Source organism: Copidosoma floridanum, unplaced genomic scaffold (assembly GCF_036245765.1).
Source record: "Copidosoma floridanum isolate Cflo_tuat_1 unplaced genomic scaffold, Cflo_Japanese_pri ptg000006l, whole genome shotgun sequence".
Taxonomy (NCBI): domain Eukaryota; kingdom Metazoa; phylum Arthropoda; class Insecta; order Hymenoptera; family Encyrtidae; genus Copidosoma; species Copidosoma floridanum.
This window is the reverse complement of record NW_028321883.1, coordinates 5,302,953-5,322,551: the sequence shown is the minus strand read 5'-3', so window position 1 is coordinate 5,322,551 and position 19,599 is coordinate 5,302,953. Positions and strand designations below refer to the sequence as shown.

General features: G+C 34.5%; 1 protein-coding gene across 2 annotated transcripts in view; it reads left to right on the top strand.

Annotated features, from left to right (window-relative positions):
* LOC106642159 (uncharacterized) overlaps window positions 1-19,599 on the top strand; it is a 378,658-nt gene that overhangs the window by 69,865 nt on the left and 289,194 nt on the right. For both annotated transcript variants that reach the window (XM_089598430.1, XM_089598429.1), the window contains 3 exons: window positions 10,115-10,746; window positions 10,913-11,913; window positions 11,990-12,087. In XM_089598430.1, the coding sequence (XP_089454556.1) occupies window positions 10,115-10,746; window positions 10,913-11,913; window positions 11,990-12,087 (1,731 nt within the window). The remainder of the gene's footprint in view (window positions 1-10,114; window positions 10,747-10,912; window positions 11,914-11,989; window positions 12,088-19,599) is intronic.

The window sequence follows — 19,599 nt, the reverse complement described above, 5'->3', positions numbered from 1 at the left end:
TTTAAACTAATTTTTGGAAAGAAAATATTACCCATTAGGTTAAAAAAAATCGTATGTTTTTTCTACATACAAAAGAGGTTGCACGACGGACGTCCGTAACTATACATCAACAATAATACTGAGAAAATTCATTAAGCTTCCAGTAACGTAGATTTACTAAGGGCCGCTTTGCGATCACCAATCTTATTTATTTTCAAACTTTGTTACTTTAGCTCACTAGTGGGATCGAATGAGCTGAAATTTCGGTAATTTTTAATGAAAATCAAACTAGCGTGAAACAAATATGTTGTAGAGAATAAAACAATGCCAATGGATTATAATAAAATCGAACAAAAAATATTTTCTGCTAAGGCTTCAAAATAAATGGCAAAAATGGTAAAACACGATTTTTAGAGTCGGAAATAAACAATAAGCCTTAAAATAAAAAATGAAAAATATAGGAGTATGCGTGGTGTTGTGTAGTTCATTCTTTTAAAAAATATGAATTTTGGTGTTCGATAAAAGTCGGAAGATTCGTGCGCGCAAATTGACAAAAGAATGTATAAAGAAAAAACGATCGGAATGTATGAAAAAATCTCCGGTTTTTTGTCCGTAAAACTTCACTTCTCACAAAACTCTCTCTCTGATCGCATGTCGCTTTAACCCTTGTTGTTAACCCTAAAAAAAAAAGAAAATTGTGATCGACTACAAGTTTGCATCAATCGTAGCAAACATCGTCTCCCAGCGAGGCATTGACGATATTTCGTGACAATGAAAAAAGTGGTCCTGCCTGGCCAGCAGACTCAAAAAAGCCGAGCTCGTGGCTCGTATTTTTGTTCACGTTGAACAAATCGAAGCAACAGATTCATCGTGACCGTACTTCCTGGCAAAGTACGATTATTATTTTAAACACCACATACTTACACACATATTAATTTGCTTAAGCATATTTTGTTATTCTCACCCATGATTTACTAATGTACAACCCTTTGACATAATAAATCAGGTTTTTTGCCGAAAGGCTTTTTCCTGCAATGAGCTTCTTTCATTTTATACTTATCTTTTTTCAAATACTCAAAAATCATCCCCTAATTAAATTTAGAGAGCGACTCTTGACCCCTGAGGTCTTACTCTCTACATAGCATTTCGTTTTTAATTTGAAAACAGCTGTGCATTCTTCGTTACACGTAGCAAAAAGACGAACAAACTGAGCTCCGGTCGATCCCAATTGGTCCAGTGGTTTCCCCGCAAAATGCAAATAAAACCTCGTTTTTTAAGCCAATATTAAAAAATTAATAACTGTCCTTCGCAAAAACATTAAGAGCTGAAATTTGGCAGAGTTTTAGCTTTAGTAGTCTTGAAAAACCACACCAAATTTCAACAAGATCGGATCGATAGTTTTTGCAAACCGCAGCTAAATGCAAAAAAAGGTACTTTGGTAAATAGGCCTAAAAAAAGTTGTTTACAATGTCCGATGCAATGTTTTTGCGGGATTGTATTGTTTAGTATTTAATCTACAATTTACCGAAGTATCAAACTTTTTTACAGTGTGGAAGTTGGTTTTTCGTTCCCAAGATATCGTTAATTTTAAGAGCACTTGCAGCTTAACCGTACTCAATCGATAACACCGGAGTCAAGCTTTAGGAAGTGGACGTGGTTTATGCATCGGTGGCTACGGCGGCTCATTGCTCCTCACGCGCCGTACCGCTGTGCGCAAAAAATACCCATTAGGTTTATCATTTTTTAAGCAACTTCTACATGGAAAAAAATTTGATACTTTCGTAAATTGTAGATTAAGTATTAAACAATACGATCCCGCAAAAAAATTGCATCTAACATTGTAAACAACTTTTTTTAGGCCCTTTTGCCAGAGTACTTTTTTTTTCATGTAGCTGCGGTTTACAAAAACTATCGATCCGATCTTGCTGAAATTTGGTGTGGTTGTTAAAGACTACTAAAGCTTCAACTTTGCCAAATTTCAGCACTTACTGTTCATGCGAAAGACAGTTATTAACTTTTTAATATTGGCTCAAAAAACAAGGATTTTTGCATTTTGCGGGAAAACCACTGGGAGTAACTGGAGCTCATTTTGTTTGTCTTTTTGCCACGCATACTCCTATGTTTTTAATTTTTTTTTTTTTTAAGTCTTATTATTCATTTTCGATGCTAAAAACCGTGTGTTACCATTTTTCCCACTTTTTTGAAGCCTTAGCGGAAAATATTTTTTGTTCGATTTCATTGCAATCGATTGGCATTGTTCAATTCTCTACAACAAATTTTTTTCGAGCTAGTCTAAATTTTTATTGCCGAAAACTTAATTCGATCCTACTACGTGACCAAGGAGCCCAGGTAAGGACAATTTATATCGACTTCTCTCGTATAAGTTCTCTTAATAGATTATCTGCACTCAAAATTTTTTAAAACTACTTTTATTGCTGTGAGCTTAGTTGTTATTTTAATACTATAAATGTAATTTATTCAACCAGTAATTCTAGTGTAATCTCAAGACATTTATGCCTTTATTCGTTTTATTTGTATTTAATACTGTCAAATTCTTAACGATTTACAGAAAGTAAAGGCTGTCCTAGATAATAAAATGGCTTATAAGAGTTGTAATATATGTAAATTATTAAATGAGATTTGATTATTATAAAACTTAGATTACACAGCCAAAGTACATAACGGGAAATATACATTATATAACAATACATAAAAAAGTATACACATAAAGAGTAACGGTCTGAAAATGCATCCCTGGAAAACGTTGAGGAAGACTTTATGGGTGAAACTGTTTCTGGGCAAATTTATGGGGGTAAGTTGTTTTTGTGGGCCATTGTTATTGTCTTTATAAAAGTCTGTAGAGTTTTGTTTGCTTGAGTTTTCTGCTTGTGGCTTGGGCGGAAATGCAGTGTTGGCTTGCTTAGTGGTTGTTCCGTCAGGGTGTTTTTTCCTTTCTACGTCAGAAGCCGTAGTATTAGAAGTCTGCATAGTATTACTTGTATCAAAAAAGGTTTTTTTTTGCTTGCTGTTTCGTTGATGATTTTGTGTGAGTCAGGGTTACACAGATTTCGCTTGTAGTTTCCGCGGTTTATGTCCATGGGTGTTGATTCGTTGCCTTTTATGTTCGTTTTAGATGTCAGTGATTACCCCATGTTAAGCGGGCCGCCCGTATAAATAGGGGCTAAAAGTGCGAGAACCTTTAGATATCCGTGTGTCCGTTTTTTGTAGATAAATAGATAAAGAGTTTCTTACCAGCCAGGTTGACTAGAGGCATTTAGCCGCTGAGAATAAACGAGAGTTCAAGCGGAAGCAGAAAATCTATATGAGGTGACGTCTATTGTACAAACAAATCTTAACTCTATATGTATATTCAGCTAATATATTTAAATACTTTAATTATGTCTGTGGCACCATCTTACGGAAGAAATAGTAAGATCACCATCTTACGGGAGACACAGTAAGATCACTATTTTACGAGAGAAACAGTAAGATAGCTTGAAGAAAGTCTAGATAGTCGCATTGTCTATAGTTCACGTGGTAAAGATAGTTTTAGCTTGATGCTCTTGTAACGAGCAAAATACAAAATGTAATCTTGAAGATATATTGTTAAATACTTACATTAAATTTAAACCACACTTGCTTTACCGTTTCACTCTCCATTTTAACATAGTATCAGTAAGTAATTTCATTGCCTGGTTGTGCTGATTAAAAATTTTATGTTTTCTTTAGGAGGGCTGTAAAATTTTATAATCTTACTTTAATGTAAGTGTGACTGACTAAATAAATAAAAAATAAATAGACGAAATTATAAAATATTTCAGAAAAAGTTTCGTAAAAATCATATTGGAAAAGTTGATTTTTGAAAAATGTTGAGAAGAAAAAAGTGTAACAGAAAATTACATAATGACTGTCAAAACAAAAATTCAAAAGATAATTATTCCAAAACTCAATAGCGCACATCTCAAAAGTTGCAAATTCCAAGAGATGTTAGTGCTTGCGTGCAAAGGATGTAGAAACAAGTAACGAAATAAATGGTAGTACAATAATAAGAAGCATCATAAAAAACAAATGATCCTAAGGTTGGAGCAATAATAACTAGTGCAGTGTACAACGAACAATTTGATTTTATGTCAGAGCGTGAAATGGCATATTATACGATGCAGGTGTTGAATAAGTTAAATGTGACTTAATCCATAGCATTGCAAACAATTAATCAAAATAAAACAAAAAAGTTCAGTTAAAAACTATTATTAACTATTGTATATAATGCACGAAGGCCACCTGTACAAGCTTATTCATTTAGGTTTTCCGCACTTTGGTTTCCTCATCCAATGGATTGGAAACCTTATCAGCACCATCAAATCCTACCTATCGGACAGATTCATCCGCGTTAAAGTAGGCGACTCCCTCTCTGACCGCTGCCCAATAACCTCTGAGTCCCTCAAGGCTCCAAACTCTCACCTTCCCTTTTTTGCCACGACCTGCTCCAGCGCGAAAACATCAACACGTACGTCTATGCAGACGACGTCGCGGTCAGCTGCACGTCAAAACAATACTCTCGGTGCACCACCTTTCTAAACGAGCATACCGTCACTCTCCATAACTGGTATAGTCTTTGGAAACTTGTCGTAAATGAGGCAAAGACTATAACCATGCTCGTCTCTTGGACAAATCCAAGGAACAAACTGCAGAATGTAAAGGTCAACGGAGTAGAAATCGACTGGAGCTACTCCGCCAAGTACCTCGGCGTAACGTTAGACCGTCTACTCACATACGTTCGGCACATCAACAGCACCCGCGGTAAGGCATACGGTGCCTTCGTGCAACTAAAGCCCTTCTTTAACAACAAAGCAGTCTCCCAGAAGACCAAGCTGCGTACCTTCAACGCCATCATCAAGAGCATTAGCACCTACGCGATACTAACGTGGGGCGCTGCAAAGGGAAACCGACCACAGGGCATCCAGGGCCCTTTCATGAAGATACTAAGGTTGGTCCTGGGTATTCCGTGGTACATCATGAATACCCTGATTATCAAGGAGTTTAACATCGTCCCTCCAATACAAGCAACCCCCGTCCTTACGTCTAAAATCCGCTCCTCCATTACCGACCACCCAAACCCCACCATCGCCGCACTCGCGAACCTCCAACCCGGGCGCTTCGACCTTATACGACGTCCATGCTCTCTAGCAAAGAACCCCGAGGACCCTCAACATACTCTAGGTCTTCAATCTCCCCTGCTTCCATCAGAGCATCATCTCCATCTCCATGATCTCGACGAAACGAACGCGACTTCAATTCGTGCGCTCCCTTCAGGAGCACCCTTCTATCCGCCGTATCCTTTACGGCTTCAACCCCATACAACACTTACACTAATCACAAGTACGCTTCCAAATACACAATACCCAGTGGACTCACACATCTACACACACATACAATAATACCAAATTTAAGCTTCTCTAAATCTATTCCGGCGCAAGCCAAGATTCGAGCTTCGCCCAGATGCGTAAGTGCCCCTCCTCTCATCCCTTTGAGAGCGAGCTGGCCTCCGAAATTCTCCGTTATTTTCCTTCTTCTTTCTTCTCCTATGCCCTTTTGTCTTCTAGAGGAGTGGTCCTCACGGACCTGTCCCATGCGGGGAGGTTAGTTTTTAGTCGGTAGGCACACCAGGTGAATCCGACACTACCACCAGATTAGCTGGGGTGTCTATAAAGATTTTCTCCTCACCTCAACTATTTTATATTAACAAAGAAGATTAATTTTTCGAGATGACTTTATAAGCGAGTTGCAAGCTGTTGGTGGAGCAGTATTTGAACCGAAAAATATTAGATACATGCTAAATTTGCTGCCAACAAGCTACAGTTACATTGGTGATTATATAGATATTATACCGGAAGAAAAAAGGACTGTGGAGTTCATGAAATCGAAAAATAAAGAAAAAAAATTTAACCAAGCCAAGTGCAGAAAATAAAAATAAAAATGATTCTAGTACATTCCATACCAAAATAAAAAGACAGTGTTATAAATTCGCACTTCATCCTTGAGATTCCGAGTTAGGCTCCGCAACTACTAGAGCACAGGACATAATGGGTGCGCGAGTGTCAATAAAGTATGGATAAAGTACATGTGGGAACGTGTACTGTTTATCATACACACAATAAAGTTAAAAAATCAAAGGGTTTTCTGTGGACCAAGGTGTTAACGACGGATGATTAGTCAATTCAAAATTATTTGTCAGCACTTATCAATTTTTAACCCTGATAAATCAAATAATATGTTTTTCTTAATATTTACATTCGTACAACCTCAAATTTGAAATTTAATAGGCGTATATACCTGTAGACATTGTACGAAATTACTTTCGAACAAAGTAATTTTTAGTATACTGAATAGCAACGCAGTGGAATGAGAAATTTTACTATGTCACATAGCAAATTCTACTTTAAAATGTGGTACTTTTTGAAACGATTACAATAAAATTTACTATGTTGTGTAACAAAAATTGTATTATCACAATTTTTACTATGTTAGAGATAGTAATTTTTATTATGCCGTGAAATAATTTTTGTAGGGCTACTGCATAAGAAAAATTACTAAAAATATAATAAAACTTAATTCAAACGTGATAATTTTGCGCCATTAGGTGAGTAAAACTTAGCTTTCCTTAAAATATAGTAATTTTTAGTACAGTTATAATAATTTTTTTAACACTACTTTTCTTAGTAAAGAAGTCGAATAAAAAATTCAGAAACAATAATTCTATGGTTAATATGGCCTGATCTTTTCATTAATCGCAAAAAAATTTATTTTCTAATGGGAATCTTCAAAAACTGTACTAACACCTTTTGCTTGGTGTATTTTCCTTCGAAAAAGGCGTTAAATTCATTTAATGACTTTTTTTATTGTTTAGATCCTCTGAAAACTGATGCATTTACCACGTCAGATATTCATAAAGTACAATTAATCTTTACTAATCTTATTTAAGTGAGGTCATCGTCACTGATTTTCACTATTTATTATATCAATTAATGCATTGAATAGAAAATAAACAAAAGTATAAGTTAACACGTTCATTACTTACTCAAAATCAAGGTAAACTTTCTTTTTTCAACACATACTTTAATTAATTATTTATTGTGTTAGAATTCGTAGATAACAAGAAATTAAACACATTAAGTACTTCGTTAAAGAATTTTAAATAATTGACAAATATAGTTTTGCATACTAAATACAAATTAGTACACAACATTAATAGTGGTTACATTAAATGTAGTTAAAAGTTAAGAAATATTGCACATCAACAACAAGTGCTATAGTTACAGTCATTGTACTCAACAAAATTAAAGTAATCTCTCGAGCAACAAAAAATTAAAAAACCATGTCAAATTCCGTCAAAATCATCTTGGACTGTGAGTCATAAGGGGAACTAACTTATTAAAAATATCTGATTTTTGTTGTTTCGTTATATATACCATATACCTTACAGGTTTAACTTGTTTCACAACTTTGAGGTAGCGTGGGCGATTTTTATCGGCTTGATCAAAACCTCTAAAATTCTGGAATCATGTAAATAAAGTATGCCAAATTCATTTGCAATAAAAAAATACTGGAGTCAATGACTTAATTTTTTCGCAAATCGCTACTGAAAATTCACCAAGTTAACATGCAGTCTTAGGGGAATGTAAAACGGCTATAACTTTAGAAGTACTTGATTAACCTCAAAAATTTAAAATAGTTCTCGTGTATTTTTTTTTACAAACAATCTATTAAATTCTTGAAAATATAGGGTCAACGACTTAACTTACGAGAAAATCAGAAGAAAAGTATGAAATATTCATCTGGCTTGCCTCGCAACATTTCCCAATTTTTACAGTTATATTTCACGGTACTTTTCTGGCAACTACTTGATCTTATACTTTAGTTTTATCAAAATAACTATATTTATTGAAAAATTTACCATCGAAAAGTATTAATTTTTTAGGGGCCCTTATAGCACCCTACTCTAGGTACAGTACTAACCGCCCAAGCGACCTTAATATTTTTATTTTTCTTTATTTTTAGAAAGAAAAAATTGTCCAATTCTTATTTTGAGCAGAAAAGTTGTCTTACCATTAATCAATAGCCTTTTAAGCATGGTCAATTAAAAAAAATTGATGAATGGCACTAACAATATTCTCATACTTTTTTCCAGCAACGGTTCTGTGCCATAAATCAGCTAGAGGTTTTTGGTTTGACGTATCCAAAGGTATAAAACTTGGTTAAATGCAACCAAGCACTTGGTAAACATGACAAACTTTTAAGTCCATCAATTGAGATAACATACTTATCTTTTGTAAATCAATGGAATAAAAATCAATATTCGTTAATCTTGATTTTGTTCGACGTATTCTTGATATTTTTTCCGAGCTTTCCAATATTTCAAGTGGTGTCCACTGTCAATTGTGCAATGTTCACAATCAAGAGATAAAGTTTTTTTGTGCTCCGAATTATGTTAATTAAATTGCTCACATACTTTATACCGTTCGTTACCTAATTTTTTAAAATAAATGTTTATCTTTACAAAAACATAACCATGGCATTCGTAAAATACTATATACAGAGCATACTTTTTAGACGACAATGATTACATTACCAGAAAAATATTAAAAAATGATTAACTACAATCTTACTAAAGGGTGTCGAAGCAAATTATGCTTATACCAGAAAATCGATGTGACTTGCTCTTCATTTTACTAACAGTATAAGGGAGAAGAAAGAGAAGCTGAGGCAGCAGAGAAAGCTTGTGAATGCATGACTTTACAGTTCTAAACAATGATTGCTTTAAAAAAGACCTGTTTGAATCGGTTTGAAAATAATTTTGTACATGAATAAAGTATTGTGCACATAGTAATCTGAATTTGAACGTTTGTATTCATAAGTGTAGTTGTTATACTTCTAATTATTGCACAAAAGTAATTTTTTCTTAATATACATAAAAATAAGCTCAATCTTATTTATTAGATATGATTATTTGTTACCGATTCTATAACTTTTATCTAGATAAGTTGGCTGAAACTACACAGGCTGGAAAACGTTGGCAAACATTCGACTTTATAATTTTGTAATAGGCCGTCATTTTTTAATTTTTTGATCAGAGTGAGTGTATATTTTTAAATATATAAAATACTATATCATACCGAGTTCTTACCAGATTTAAAGTACTACAGGTGTATTTTTTCAATACCTTCATTTTTTAAATTCTTTTCATTTTTCTGCTTAATCATTTAATCACTTTTGCCATCGTATATTTTTGCTAACAAGTAATAGTTTTTAGTTATAGAGAGAAAACAGAAACAGAGCCATTTTTTAAAGTTATGAAAAAAAAAAAAAAAAAAAAAAAAAACTATAACGGTGACCTTTCTAATTGCAGTAATTTAAAAAGCTTAAATTACTTGTTTGGATCTTCATTGAAGCCCTGTCTGTAGGAATTAATTTCCAAGATAAATTTAACTGGTTTCTTATCATCTGAAGATCAAGTTACTTTTTTGATGATTCCTTTACGTACATTCCGTATTCTTTCATTTCATGTTACTACATTTAGTTGTAATCCACTGAAGCCATTTACATTTATATTTTTTATACATGACTCTATATTTTGTTTTTATATTATTGTCAACAATTTTACTACAATTTTATTATAATTTTTTTATGAATATTGTAAAAATAATTTCGTAGGGAAGAAAGGTTTTATATAATTTTTTGTAAAAGCTATTTCTTGTCTTGAAGTTAACCTTATGTATCAAAGATTTAGGCAATTTTTTAAACTTCATGTATAAAAACATTAAGTTCTATTTATAACTAGCTATTAATTCCTTCAAGAAGTAAATTCCTATGAAAACATCACTTTTTTTCTACTATCTGCAAATATTGCTTTTAATGTATCGTAATGCAATTCTTAATTAAGTAAACTCTACTATTCGTTGTTTCTTGAAAAATAATTTTTTTTAATCGACTAATTTAAATTATTTAATTAATTTTAAGCATTGATTTATTAATATTTGTATTAAAATTTAGAGTATAATGAATTACAATTAATAAAAATATAAAAAAATTATTATATATGTACCTAATACTTTTATATTAAATGTTGTCCCTTTAGTTATCTGAACAGCAGACAATATCTAAAGGAGAAGAGGAAACAGACGATGTATTGGATTTGGGTGTCACCGATGCACTTGATGACTTGGAAACAGAAGAAGAAAATGTACACTTTAAAATTATACATGATAGTTCCAAGCAAAATGAAGGTTTTGCTGTTAAGAAATCGAAAACAGGTTTTGTTCAAGAAAATGAACTTGTGGCTTTCCAAAAAATACAAGAATATCATGATCCAATGGATTCAAAAACTACACTTAAAAAGCATAAAGATTTACGAGAAAAACTTCGTGAAAAAACAAATAGTCGTCGCGAATCTTTTTGTACTAACAGCTGTAACCAATTATTAGAAGATGATGAGTTTGAAGTAATTAGAGAAAAAAGAAACAGATTTTTAACGGAAAGAGTTTCTACAACAACAAAAATGAATCATGACATTCCAGACTCGTTAGAGAACGTTTTGACTGTAGAACACGATAGATCATCCTACAAAGACCGAGAAAGAGGTGATAGAAATAATAGAAGTGATAGAGCTGACAAAAATGAGAAATGTGATAGAAACGACAGGGTTGATAGAGCTGACCGAGCTGACCAGAGGAATAATAGAGGAAAATATGATGTATATCAGTTCGGGAGGTAATTATAACTTTGTGTTAGTTTGTTAAATCCTATTAGCTTTTCTTTCTATTTGTTTTTTTTTTAATTTTCTTGGTAAATGTATTTTATATATATTCATGTATATTAAATTGTAGATTAATTGAATTAGTTAAGTATACTCACATTTTGAACATATATTTAACAGATACTACCATAGTCGTGCCCCTTCTTTGCCAAGTCAACAGGCTGCTTTAAGAGGACCACCGATTGATAGTAGAATATCTTTTGAACCATTAAGACTGTCAAATAACACATCTTTGGCTCAACAACATCAAACTTATTCATATCATAACTCTCAAGGTCAAACAATATACAGCCAGCACCGTCCTCAATTCATTGGCTCAAACTTGGCAATGGTTCCTAACCCGTTTGCAGACACAATATTACTGCCTCAGAATCCACACATAAACATTTCGAGAACAAATTATGGATCTCGAGGTCCACCTGTTGGTCCTCCTAGTTTTACGATTCATTCACCTGGTCTATCAGGAGCCTTAGGGCATCGTTCCACTGGACCTCCTAGGCCACTCGACGCAATGACTTCCATTCCTCCCAGTCAAGGCTCTGCACCTACTACTTATAACAGCTCAACTAATCACTCTCAATTTCCGCAAGAAAATCAAGCAATTTTCCCTAACCAAAGATTGCCGTGTCATTTATCTGATGATAGAAGAGGTCTGCATCAAAGTAGTCATATATCATCGTTACCTGCCATGCAAGGATCTGGTGTAGTTGGAGCACATATGCCCGCAAATCAGGTTCCAATTATTTCTGCGAGTCAAGTGGTGTCTCCACAAAATTTTAATTGTCAGCAGACTTCAAATTTATCTGTACATCATCAAAATATTTCTAATCCGATACCTAACCAATCATCCTTAGAAGGCAGGTTATCATTTTCAGAAGTCTCCCAGTTTAAAATTCATCCTACGTTTGATACAAGAGATGTTTACTGCAGCAATCCACCCGTGAGCCAAATTAATAACGCAATACCTCCAATCTCTCGATCATTAGTTCAAACTTCATCGACACCAATTCTTCTTCCACACTTATCGAGTGTAGCTAATATTCAAAATGTCCCAGTATTGTCGACTGGCCACAAAATACTGATAAATCCACATTTCAGAGGGAACCCTGCAAAATGTACTGGTAGGTTTTTTATTACTTCCATATTTATTTGCATTAGTTAGAAATATGAGTAACGTTTCAAATATTTTTTATGCAGCGCAAAGTTCAGCTGATAAATTTGTCCAAGCATTAAAAAATGCCTCAAAGACTTCATCAACTGAATTTGGTTTCAGCAATCAACAGTCAAAAAGTGATGTGAGTATTGATAACTTAAGTATCAAAAATTTGTATACAAAATTTTATTGACTTGAAAAAAATCCCTGGTACATATTTAAATTATATACCCTCGAAACGTGCATAACAAACTTTTATATAATGTATCTAGTAACTGTATGATAGATAAATGAATCAAGACGTCATAATTTCTTGTAACGATTATTTTTACTGTAATTGACACACTGGATAAGTAACTAAACCGCCTCTTCACTGATTGAGTTTTTGTTAAGCAGCATTAAGCATAGTTTTAACTGAAACAAGTAATATCTTCCATCGTTAGCTTTGAATATTTAGCTAGGATTACGTTTAATAGAAAAAATAAATCGCTTTAAAATAACGCACATGATTCATAAAGGATTTATTATCCACCAACAGTTTGACTTCTTATTGAATTTGGAAAGTTAAACTTTTCTTAAGCTAGGCGGCTCTAACTCTTGCACATTTTGAGAGCCAACCGCCACTATTTGATCAAACGTTTAAACGTTTTTTACGTTAAAAAATTTTCAATGTACGATTTTATATCATTCCTTTTTTAATGAATAAATTATTAATAGTCTAGTAAACCTAAAGTGAAAATTAATTTCTTAGTCCTTCAATTCATACTTAATCATTGTCCTGCTTCAAAAAAACCACGTAGTCAGCTTCTACCAATTAAATCTAAATAAAAACGCGTTACCACGCGACTGATCAATCTTAAGACAAAAATTAACATCTACATAACGTGTTTGTTATAATATTATCAGCTTTTAAGAAAAATTCTATACTGAATTTTTGTGCCTCAATTAAACTGTGTAATTGCAAAAAAAGGTTGATAGATTATTGTGTTTTAAAATATCATCTTTATCTTATTGCAAAGAAACATTACCGTTACTTCACTGCAAAAATTATAGTAGCATTAGGATCAACTTTCCTGAAAAAAAAATTACCCTTACAATGCGGTAAAAATTATAGTGATTGTCAGATCGTCCTAACTTTACCGTTACTTTTACGGTAAAAATTCAGATGTTTGTTTTTTCCGTTTGGGGATTTCATTTACATTAGTTAATACATAATTTATATACTGTGTTAAATTTAAACGTTATCAAATAATTTTTTAAATTTGAGGTTATAAAGCATTTTTGTGTAACAATATTTTGATTAAATTTGAAAATTATATAATTGTAAAAACTTTTATCAGTACACCCTTGCCCAAATTTCGTCGATTCTGCTTCAATTTCGTGACAGAAACAGCCTCATTACAGAACGGTGCTACATTCAAATATATCCATACTCTCAGTGTAAGAGAGCATTGTATAAAGGCACGAAGTGGTGTAGTCTGGCTCACAGTAGCGTATAGATACTTATAATGTACATGTATATACATATACATACATAGGTACTGTAGCAGCAGATGTAACTAGCTGTTTAGCAGACTGAACCTGACTAAACATCTTTTTGGTTCAATATACTGATCCATAATGTCTCCACACTTTTGTTTATATAGGCTAAAGAGTAAAGAGGTATAAATATTTATTCAATGTGGAGTAGTGTACGTGTTGTGCAGTATGTATTTTTCCTACGGTAGGCCTTGAATTATTGTTATTTTTGTTCGTGTTACATAGCATATTTTTATAAGGTATCGGTATTTTGGCCATTGTCGATATTTTGAGTGACACAAAATAATTTTTTGAACAATTTTTACATGATGTTGTACAAGATTCACGTAAAAATTTTGTACATTATTAGATTCGTGTTGAAATAAACAACTTTAATACGAGTATTTAAGAATTTTTTTGTCAAACTTTCGGTGAGGGTGTGCAAAAAAAATATGCGCACCACGAGCAGAAAGTAAGGTATTATTGACCGAGTTTGACCTACCGTTCATATCGACTCGCCTTTGGCTCGGGCAGCAATTACTACGTGATCAGTAAAATAAAATCATCCAACTTTTGCTTTAGGTGCGTAATATACTATTGATAGTTTAAACTGGTTGAGTGTAAAACTGAATGAAATAAAAGACAAACTTCCATGAAGTTGTTAGTTTTCTTTTTGGATCTAAGGAAAACAACTTCAAGTATTAGTTCTTTGAAAGTATGCGTTAAATTACAAATTAGGATCACCCGTTTAAAGAAATAGACAGAAAAAACGTTTTTTTTTCAAGAAGAGTGGCTTGAGCAATTTCCGTGGCTCGTAAAAGTATCAGGACTTGGAGTATTGCATGAAATATGTATGGAAATGAAAAATCTCATCGATCGATAAAAAAAACGCAATTTGCGAAAAAGGATTTGGTTCTGAGCACAAAGCTCTACAAAAATTTAGAGATTATAAAAAATCTAAAGACCACATTTTTTTATTAAAAAATAGAATTCATGAAGATAAAACCGATCAAATTGAAACTCAGCTGAATAACCAATTCAACACTAAGCAGAATCCAGAAGGAAATGGTTTAGAACAATTTTCTTAAGCTATAATGTATTTGTATTTAGCTTGACAAAATATGTCAATCAGAGGTTATGATGATAATGAAGAAGTCGAATTATTTTGCTGTAATAGTAGATTAAACATAAGATACCTCTGGCACTGATAAACATTTGATTTGTGTCAGATTCATAGACAAAAATAGTTTACAGCCCCGAGAGGAGTTTGTAGGATTTTTTTAATAAAAAAAACTACTAGACAAGAGATATTTAACAAAATTTTAGAAGTTTTGAATAACCTTGATATATCTACAGATTAATTACGTTGGCAGACTGACGCTAGGGCAAGCAATATGTCAGGAGACTACAACGAAGTTCATGCCACTATCAAAAAATCCAACCTCTAGCAGATTATGTCTACTACAATGCTTGTGCGTCCAACTTAACAGCACAGATCATTGCTATAAGCAGTCCTTTAGTTTCATTAACTTTTACCAGTGCCGTCAGTAGTAAATTAGGTATTACCAAATATAAATGAAACGATCTCCTTAATATGATAAAAGAAGATTCTGCAGTTTTTATTAATTTTTGTGAATCTTTTGTCATGACGACTCAGTAACACATCTAGAGTTACATTCGTAAATAGTGAACTAACATAAAGCGATTCAAATCAGAATTTTTGTGGTATAGTAACTTATTTTGTAGTGGCAATAAATTATAAAATCTTGTCAATGTGTGATTTTGGAATCGATACATTGTTTTTCAAATTATCATTTAAAATCTCTGCAAAAAAATGTGTAGGTCTATTGATCGTAAAGATTATTAATCTTAAGGGGTAATTGTCTTAAAGAATTATCAGAAGTCTATGTGTTTTTGCTAGATTAGTGTTTGTTGAAGTTGATGATCCATTATTGTATTTATTCTTAAAATAGTTCTTGTCATTTAAATCTTTTGAGATGTAAATGTTTTAAAGCTTTTTTAGTAGATTATTGCTAGTTTTTCGATAGCCGATTCACACAGCCCGTCTGAATAGCAAATATGAAGGTTAAGAAATGTCCTAGATTTCACGTTGTCCGTTCAGTCACGTGACATCTACCACATTCTCAACCTTGCTCACTAGGTTCGTAATTTACTAGCCTTTGTAATATTCGTTATACATATCTAAACGGACGTCCACGTACTTAATTTTTATTCCTCTTCTCTTTATTTCTATTGTGTAGTGTAATAAAACATTATGAAAAGGTTGAAAAATTGAGCAGACAAAACGTTAATTTTTTAATCATCAATACTGTGTTGTATTTACGTACAACACCTTAGTCTCCTTCACGATCATATAAAAATTACTTTTTTAATGTATTTAGAAAAGAAAATTTAATTTGATTGAAAGATTTGTACTTGGTGTTACTTTCCGCAGTTGACAAAAACAGCAGTGACATAATAATACATAATATTAAAAACATGACATCTATAGCAATTAGTGATAGAGTCAACGTACTATGTTGGTAACATTTTTTTTAAATTTTCTGCGTATGTAAGCTTTTCTTTCAAACGAACTTTTGGCCATCCCTCATCTCCCATATTTGACATATGCATAGTAGTAGTAGTGGTAGTAGCTTTTTTTGTGGGGGGAGGGGAAATGCATTGAAACACACCGCAGAGACAGCAGTAGTGTAGGACTTGGTGGATTTTTTTTATTAGATCACCCATACCCACTAAACTCCCCCATGCCGCGTGGCTTTAGTTCCACCCCGTAACCGCGTTAGCATTTCTTAAGGGTAGAGCCTGCAGGGAGACCATCGCGTCTCACAGCATTAACGAGCAAGCTCGCCACCATTTGCTAGAGGTGCCAATCCTCTCAAGTCCTGAAAAGGACTCGGGGTCCCTGAGGCCCACCACCCTGTTTAGCGCTCTATAGTAAGCTGCTTACTTAGCAAGCACCACTATAAGCTTAATGCTTTCCCTTGCTGATAGGTACAAGTACTTAAAGCGGCGTGGGTCCACATTAGCCCACCTTCCTACTCAAGGCCTTTCCGCCTTATTTGCATCCTCCTTTAGCCTTTTTTATGGTCTCTTCTAGCGCTTTTCTAAATAGCGGGCAGCTCCCACTGCCGGCTTTGTGCTTGGTTGTCGTTGATTAGAGAATACACCGTTCTGGGCATCAACACTCTTTCTTCCGGAGATTGCAGCTTCCACACTGGAAGCAAAGCTTGCACCTATTTTTTTCTTTACAGCTGCCTGAGACATGTCCATAGCCCAGGCATTGGTAAAATCTCGTTACTTCGATTCTTCGTCGCATTTGGCAGCTTACGAAGCCGACTCTCAACCTGCCTTCATTCTCTGCTTGTCTAGCAGTTGCTTCGTCTACCGTTATCAACGCCAGCCTCTGTCCTCTAATATTTGGGTTTAAGAGAGCTACTTTAGGCTCCTGGCTATCTAGTGCAAAAGTCTGGACAAAAGGCTCTTTAACCTCGTCTTCCTCGATAATAGCGTCCAGGTCGCGGATCTCTAGTATCACTTTTTTTGTGCTTATTTTCACAGTTCCCTGTCCGGCTACCGACTTTTCAATTTGTTGTGAGAATGCAATCGCATTCTCTATACCTTTGGCTTTTATGAGTATGTCTCCTTTCCTTGTGGTAACAACACTTTTAACTGCGGCATTGGCCTTGTCAGGGTCGAAATTCGCCTTCCTTGTCTTAAGCAGGGGGGGAGGGTCAGCCCCTGCCAGCCCGCTGAAGTCAGCTGGTTTTCATTCTAGGATCCAGACAGCTCCCTTCGAGCTCTAGTCCTTATACGCATACACCACTCATACTTTCATTGATATTTCAAAGTTCCCCTTTTTTTGTTTTATCTTTTGTTTTTGGGGAAACTCAGTCCCTCAAACATTCAGACGAATGATCGCCTATTTCTTTAGAGCCTACCCCATCCCAAGCCAGGCACCCCCACCAACGACAAGGTCTTGCAGCCCCTAGAGGACGAGTAGTAGTAGCAGCAGCAGCAGCAGCAGCAGCAGCAGCAGCAGCAGCAGCAGCAGCAGCAGCAGCATCAGTATTAAGATTTTAACGTATTCTCATTCCAGGATTTTTATTTATCTTGCCCCTCATCTTTACCTCCTATTTTCTTTTTTCCGTAAATACGATTAATTTCCCCAAGTATGCTAGCCTTTCGTGCAGGCACCTTGCAAATTTCTCTTTAAACGGTTTGGTCATTAATCCTACTGAGTACTATTTACAGGGTGCAGCGATTGTCTCAAGCACACCCCAGCTATTATCAAGTTTAATGGAAAGATATTTTTCTAATAAACCATCTAACTCGCTGTACCGACCTTTTTATAACCAACAGTGACTTTACCCGATGAGCTGGCCAGGTGTTAGCTTTCCTTCGCAAAGGAAGCCCTGGAGGTCTAGACATCACCAGAAATAATCCACTATTTGTTTTAAAATTTGGATAAGTGTTGTTTCGGCATCCTGGATACTCATCCCATCGAAAAAGACCGAGAAAAAATATCGATAGTTTTCGACGGAATTCATACCTACGATCCCTCGAGTATGTCCGGCTAGGAGGCTAGCACGCTAACCACTCAGCCATCGAGGCTCTCCCATATGCATGGTATATTTTATCAACAGAAAAAATCAGGCGTATGATCATCGTATTTGGTGGAAAGTTTGAAAAACACAACGCTGTTTGGATTTACGCTGATACAGTTTCCGCATTAGTGTCAATTTCATGAATCTGTCCTCTGTCTCGCTAATTTTTAATGATCGGGCGTGTTGATTTATTTTAGTATTCGGTTAGCCCTTACTACTTATTCTGGTTAAATAAGAAATTATGCGATATTTTTGTTATAATAATTATCATTTAGATTACGGTAATGATGTTGGCACAGCGTATTATAATTTGTTGGATGCCCGTAAAGAAATCAAGGCATCTTTTGCAAATAAGTGTAATTGTTTTAAATATTTATTCTGTTATTGTGAATTAAGCTCCCCCCCCCTAACATAATAAACAAGCCGATGAGTTCATTTTACTCGTTAATCGTACGATGAAGAATACTTGTTATTTTAGGCATCAAAAAGTTGTGCAAAATCACGAACAATTTGATACTTGGTTGGTGGTCGTGATAGTTTTTTGACCTTGTTATAAATACGTGTAAAGAAGTCACTATGTGATATATTGTATTCCGCTGTATAGTTCCCTGAACGTAACTTCATGTTAAATTTGATTATGAATCCATTTGTTCCAACATTTACGGTTAAATAATGCACAAAAATCATTAAAGTTATTCACCTATCGTGAAATTAACAGCCCTTAGTCAGATGCCGAGTCCTTTAGCAGTTGCCCGTTAACATGTGTTTAGGTACTGTTAGCTAATTTTCATTCCTTCATTATAATTATGCAACGCGTCAATTGGTCATATATAGTTGCGATAAATGAAGGTAAATCCAAACGCAAGCTTGACGTACCTTAGACCCAAGGAGTTCTAAAAAGTTAAAAGTCCGCTTAGCTTTGTTGCTCTAAATTAGTCAAGCGATTTTTCTGCTCGGTACGTAATCCATCGCCCTGCTCGCGTGTTCCGTTCACCGAGTGTTAAACGATAGTCACCTCCCTAAGGCGTTGGCGTAGTTCTTCGATTTGCCTTTCCGTATTCCGAATGGCATCGTTATTTATCGTTTAAGGTTTGAGATCAAGGTTACCCAGTGCGATGCTATTAAAAAGGTTTTCTAACGCGTTTCCTTAAATTTCTGGTACCTTGGTAACAACATTGTATCATTACCATCTTCGCTGTTGACATCTGACTTTTAAGTGCGATCTGATACCTTGCTCTTTTGTTAATGCCGTATGTTTACGCCTGTATTCCTCTGGGGCGCTGCCGTTACCTTGTTCATCGCGCTGACGTCTGGTGTGTATACATGAGTAACACCACTAGAAGGTGAATTATGAATCTTTCATCAGGCATTAAATATCGTGTTTACTTGATGTAGTTCGGTTCTCACACCACGAATTTTTTGTTCAAAGGTTCATGTCTACATGGCGGTCAATATTATCATATAAGGAGTCAGAAAGAGAGCAATACCGAAAAAATAATAAGAATTACTAG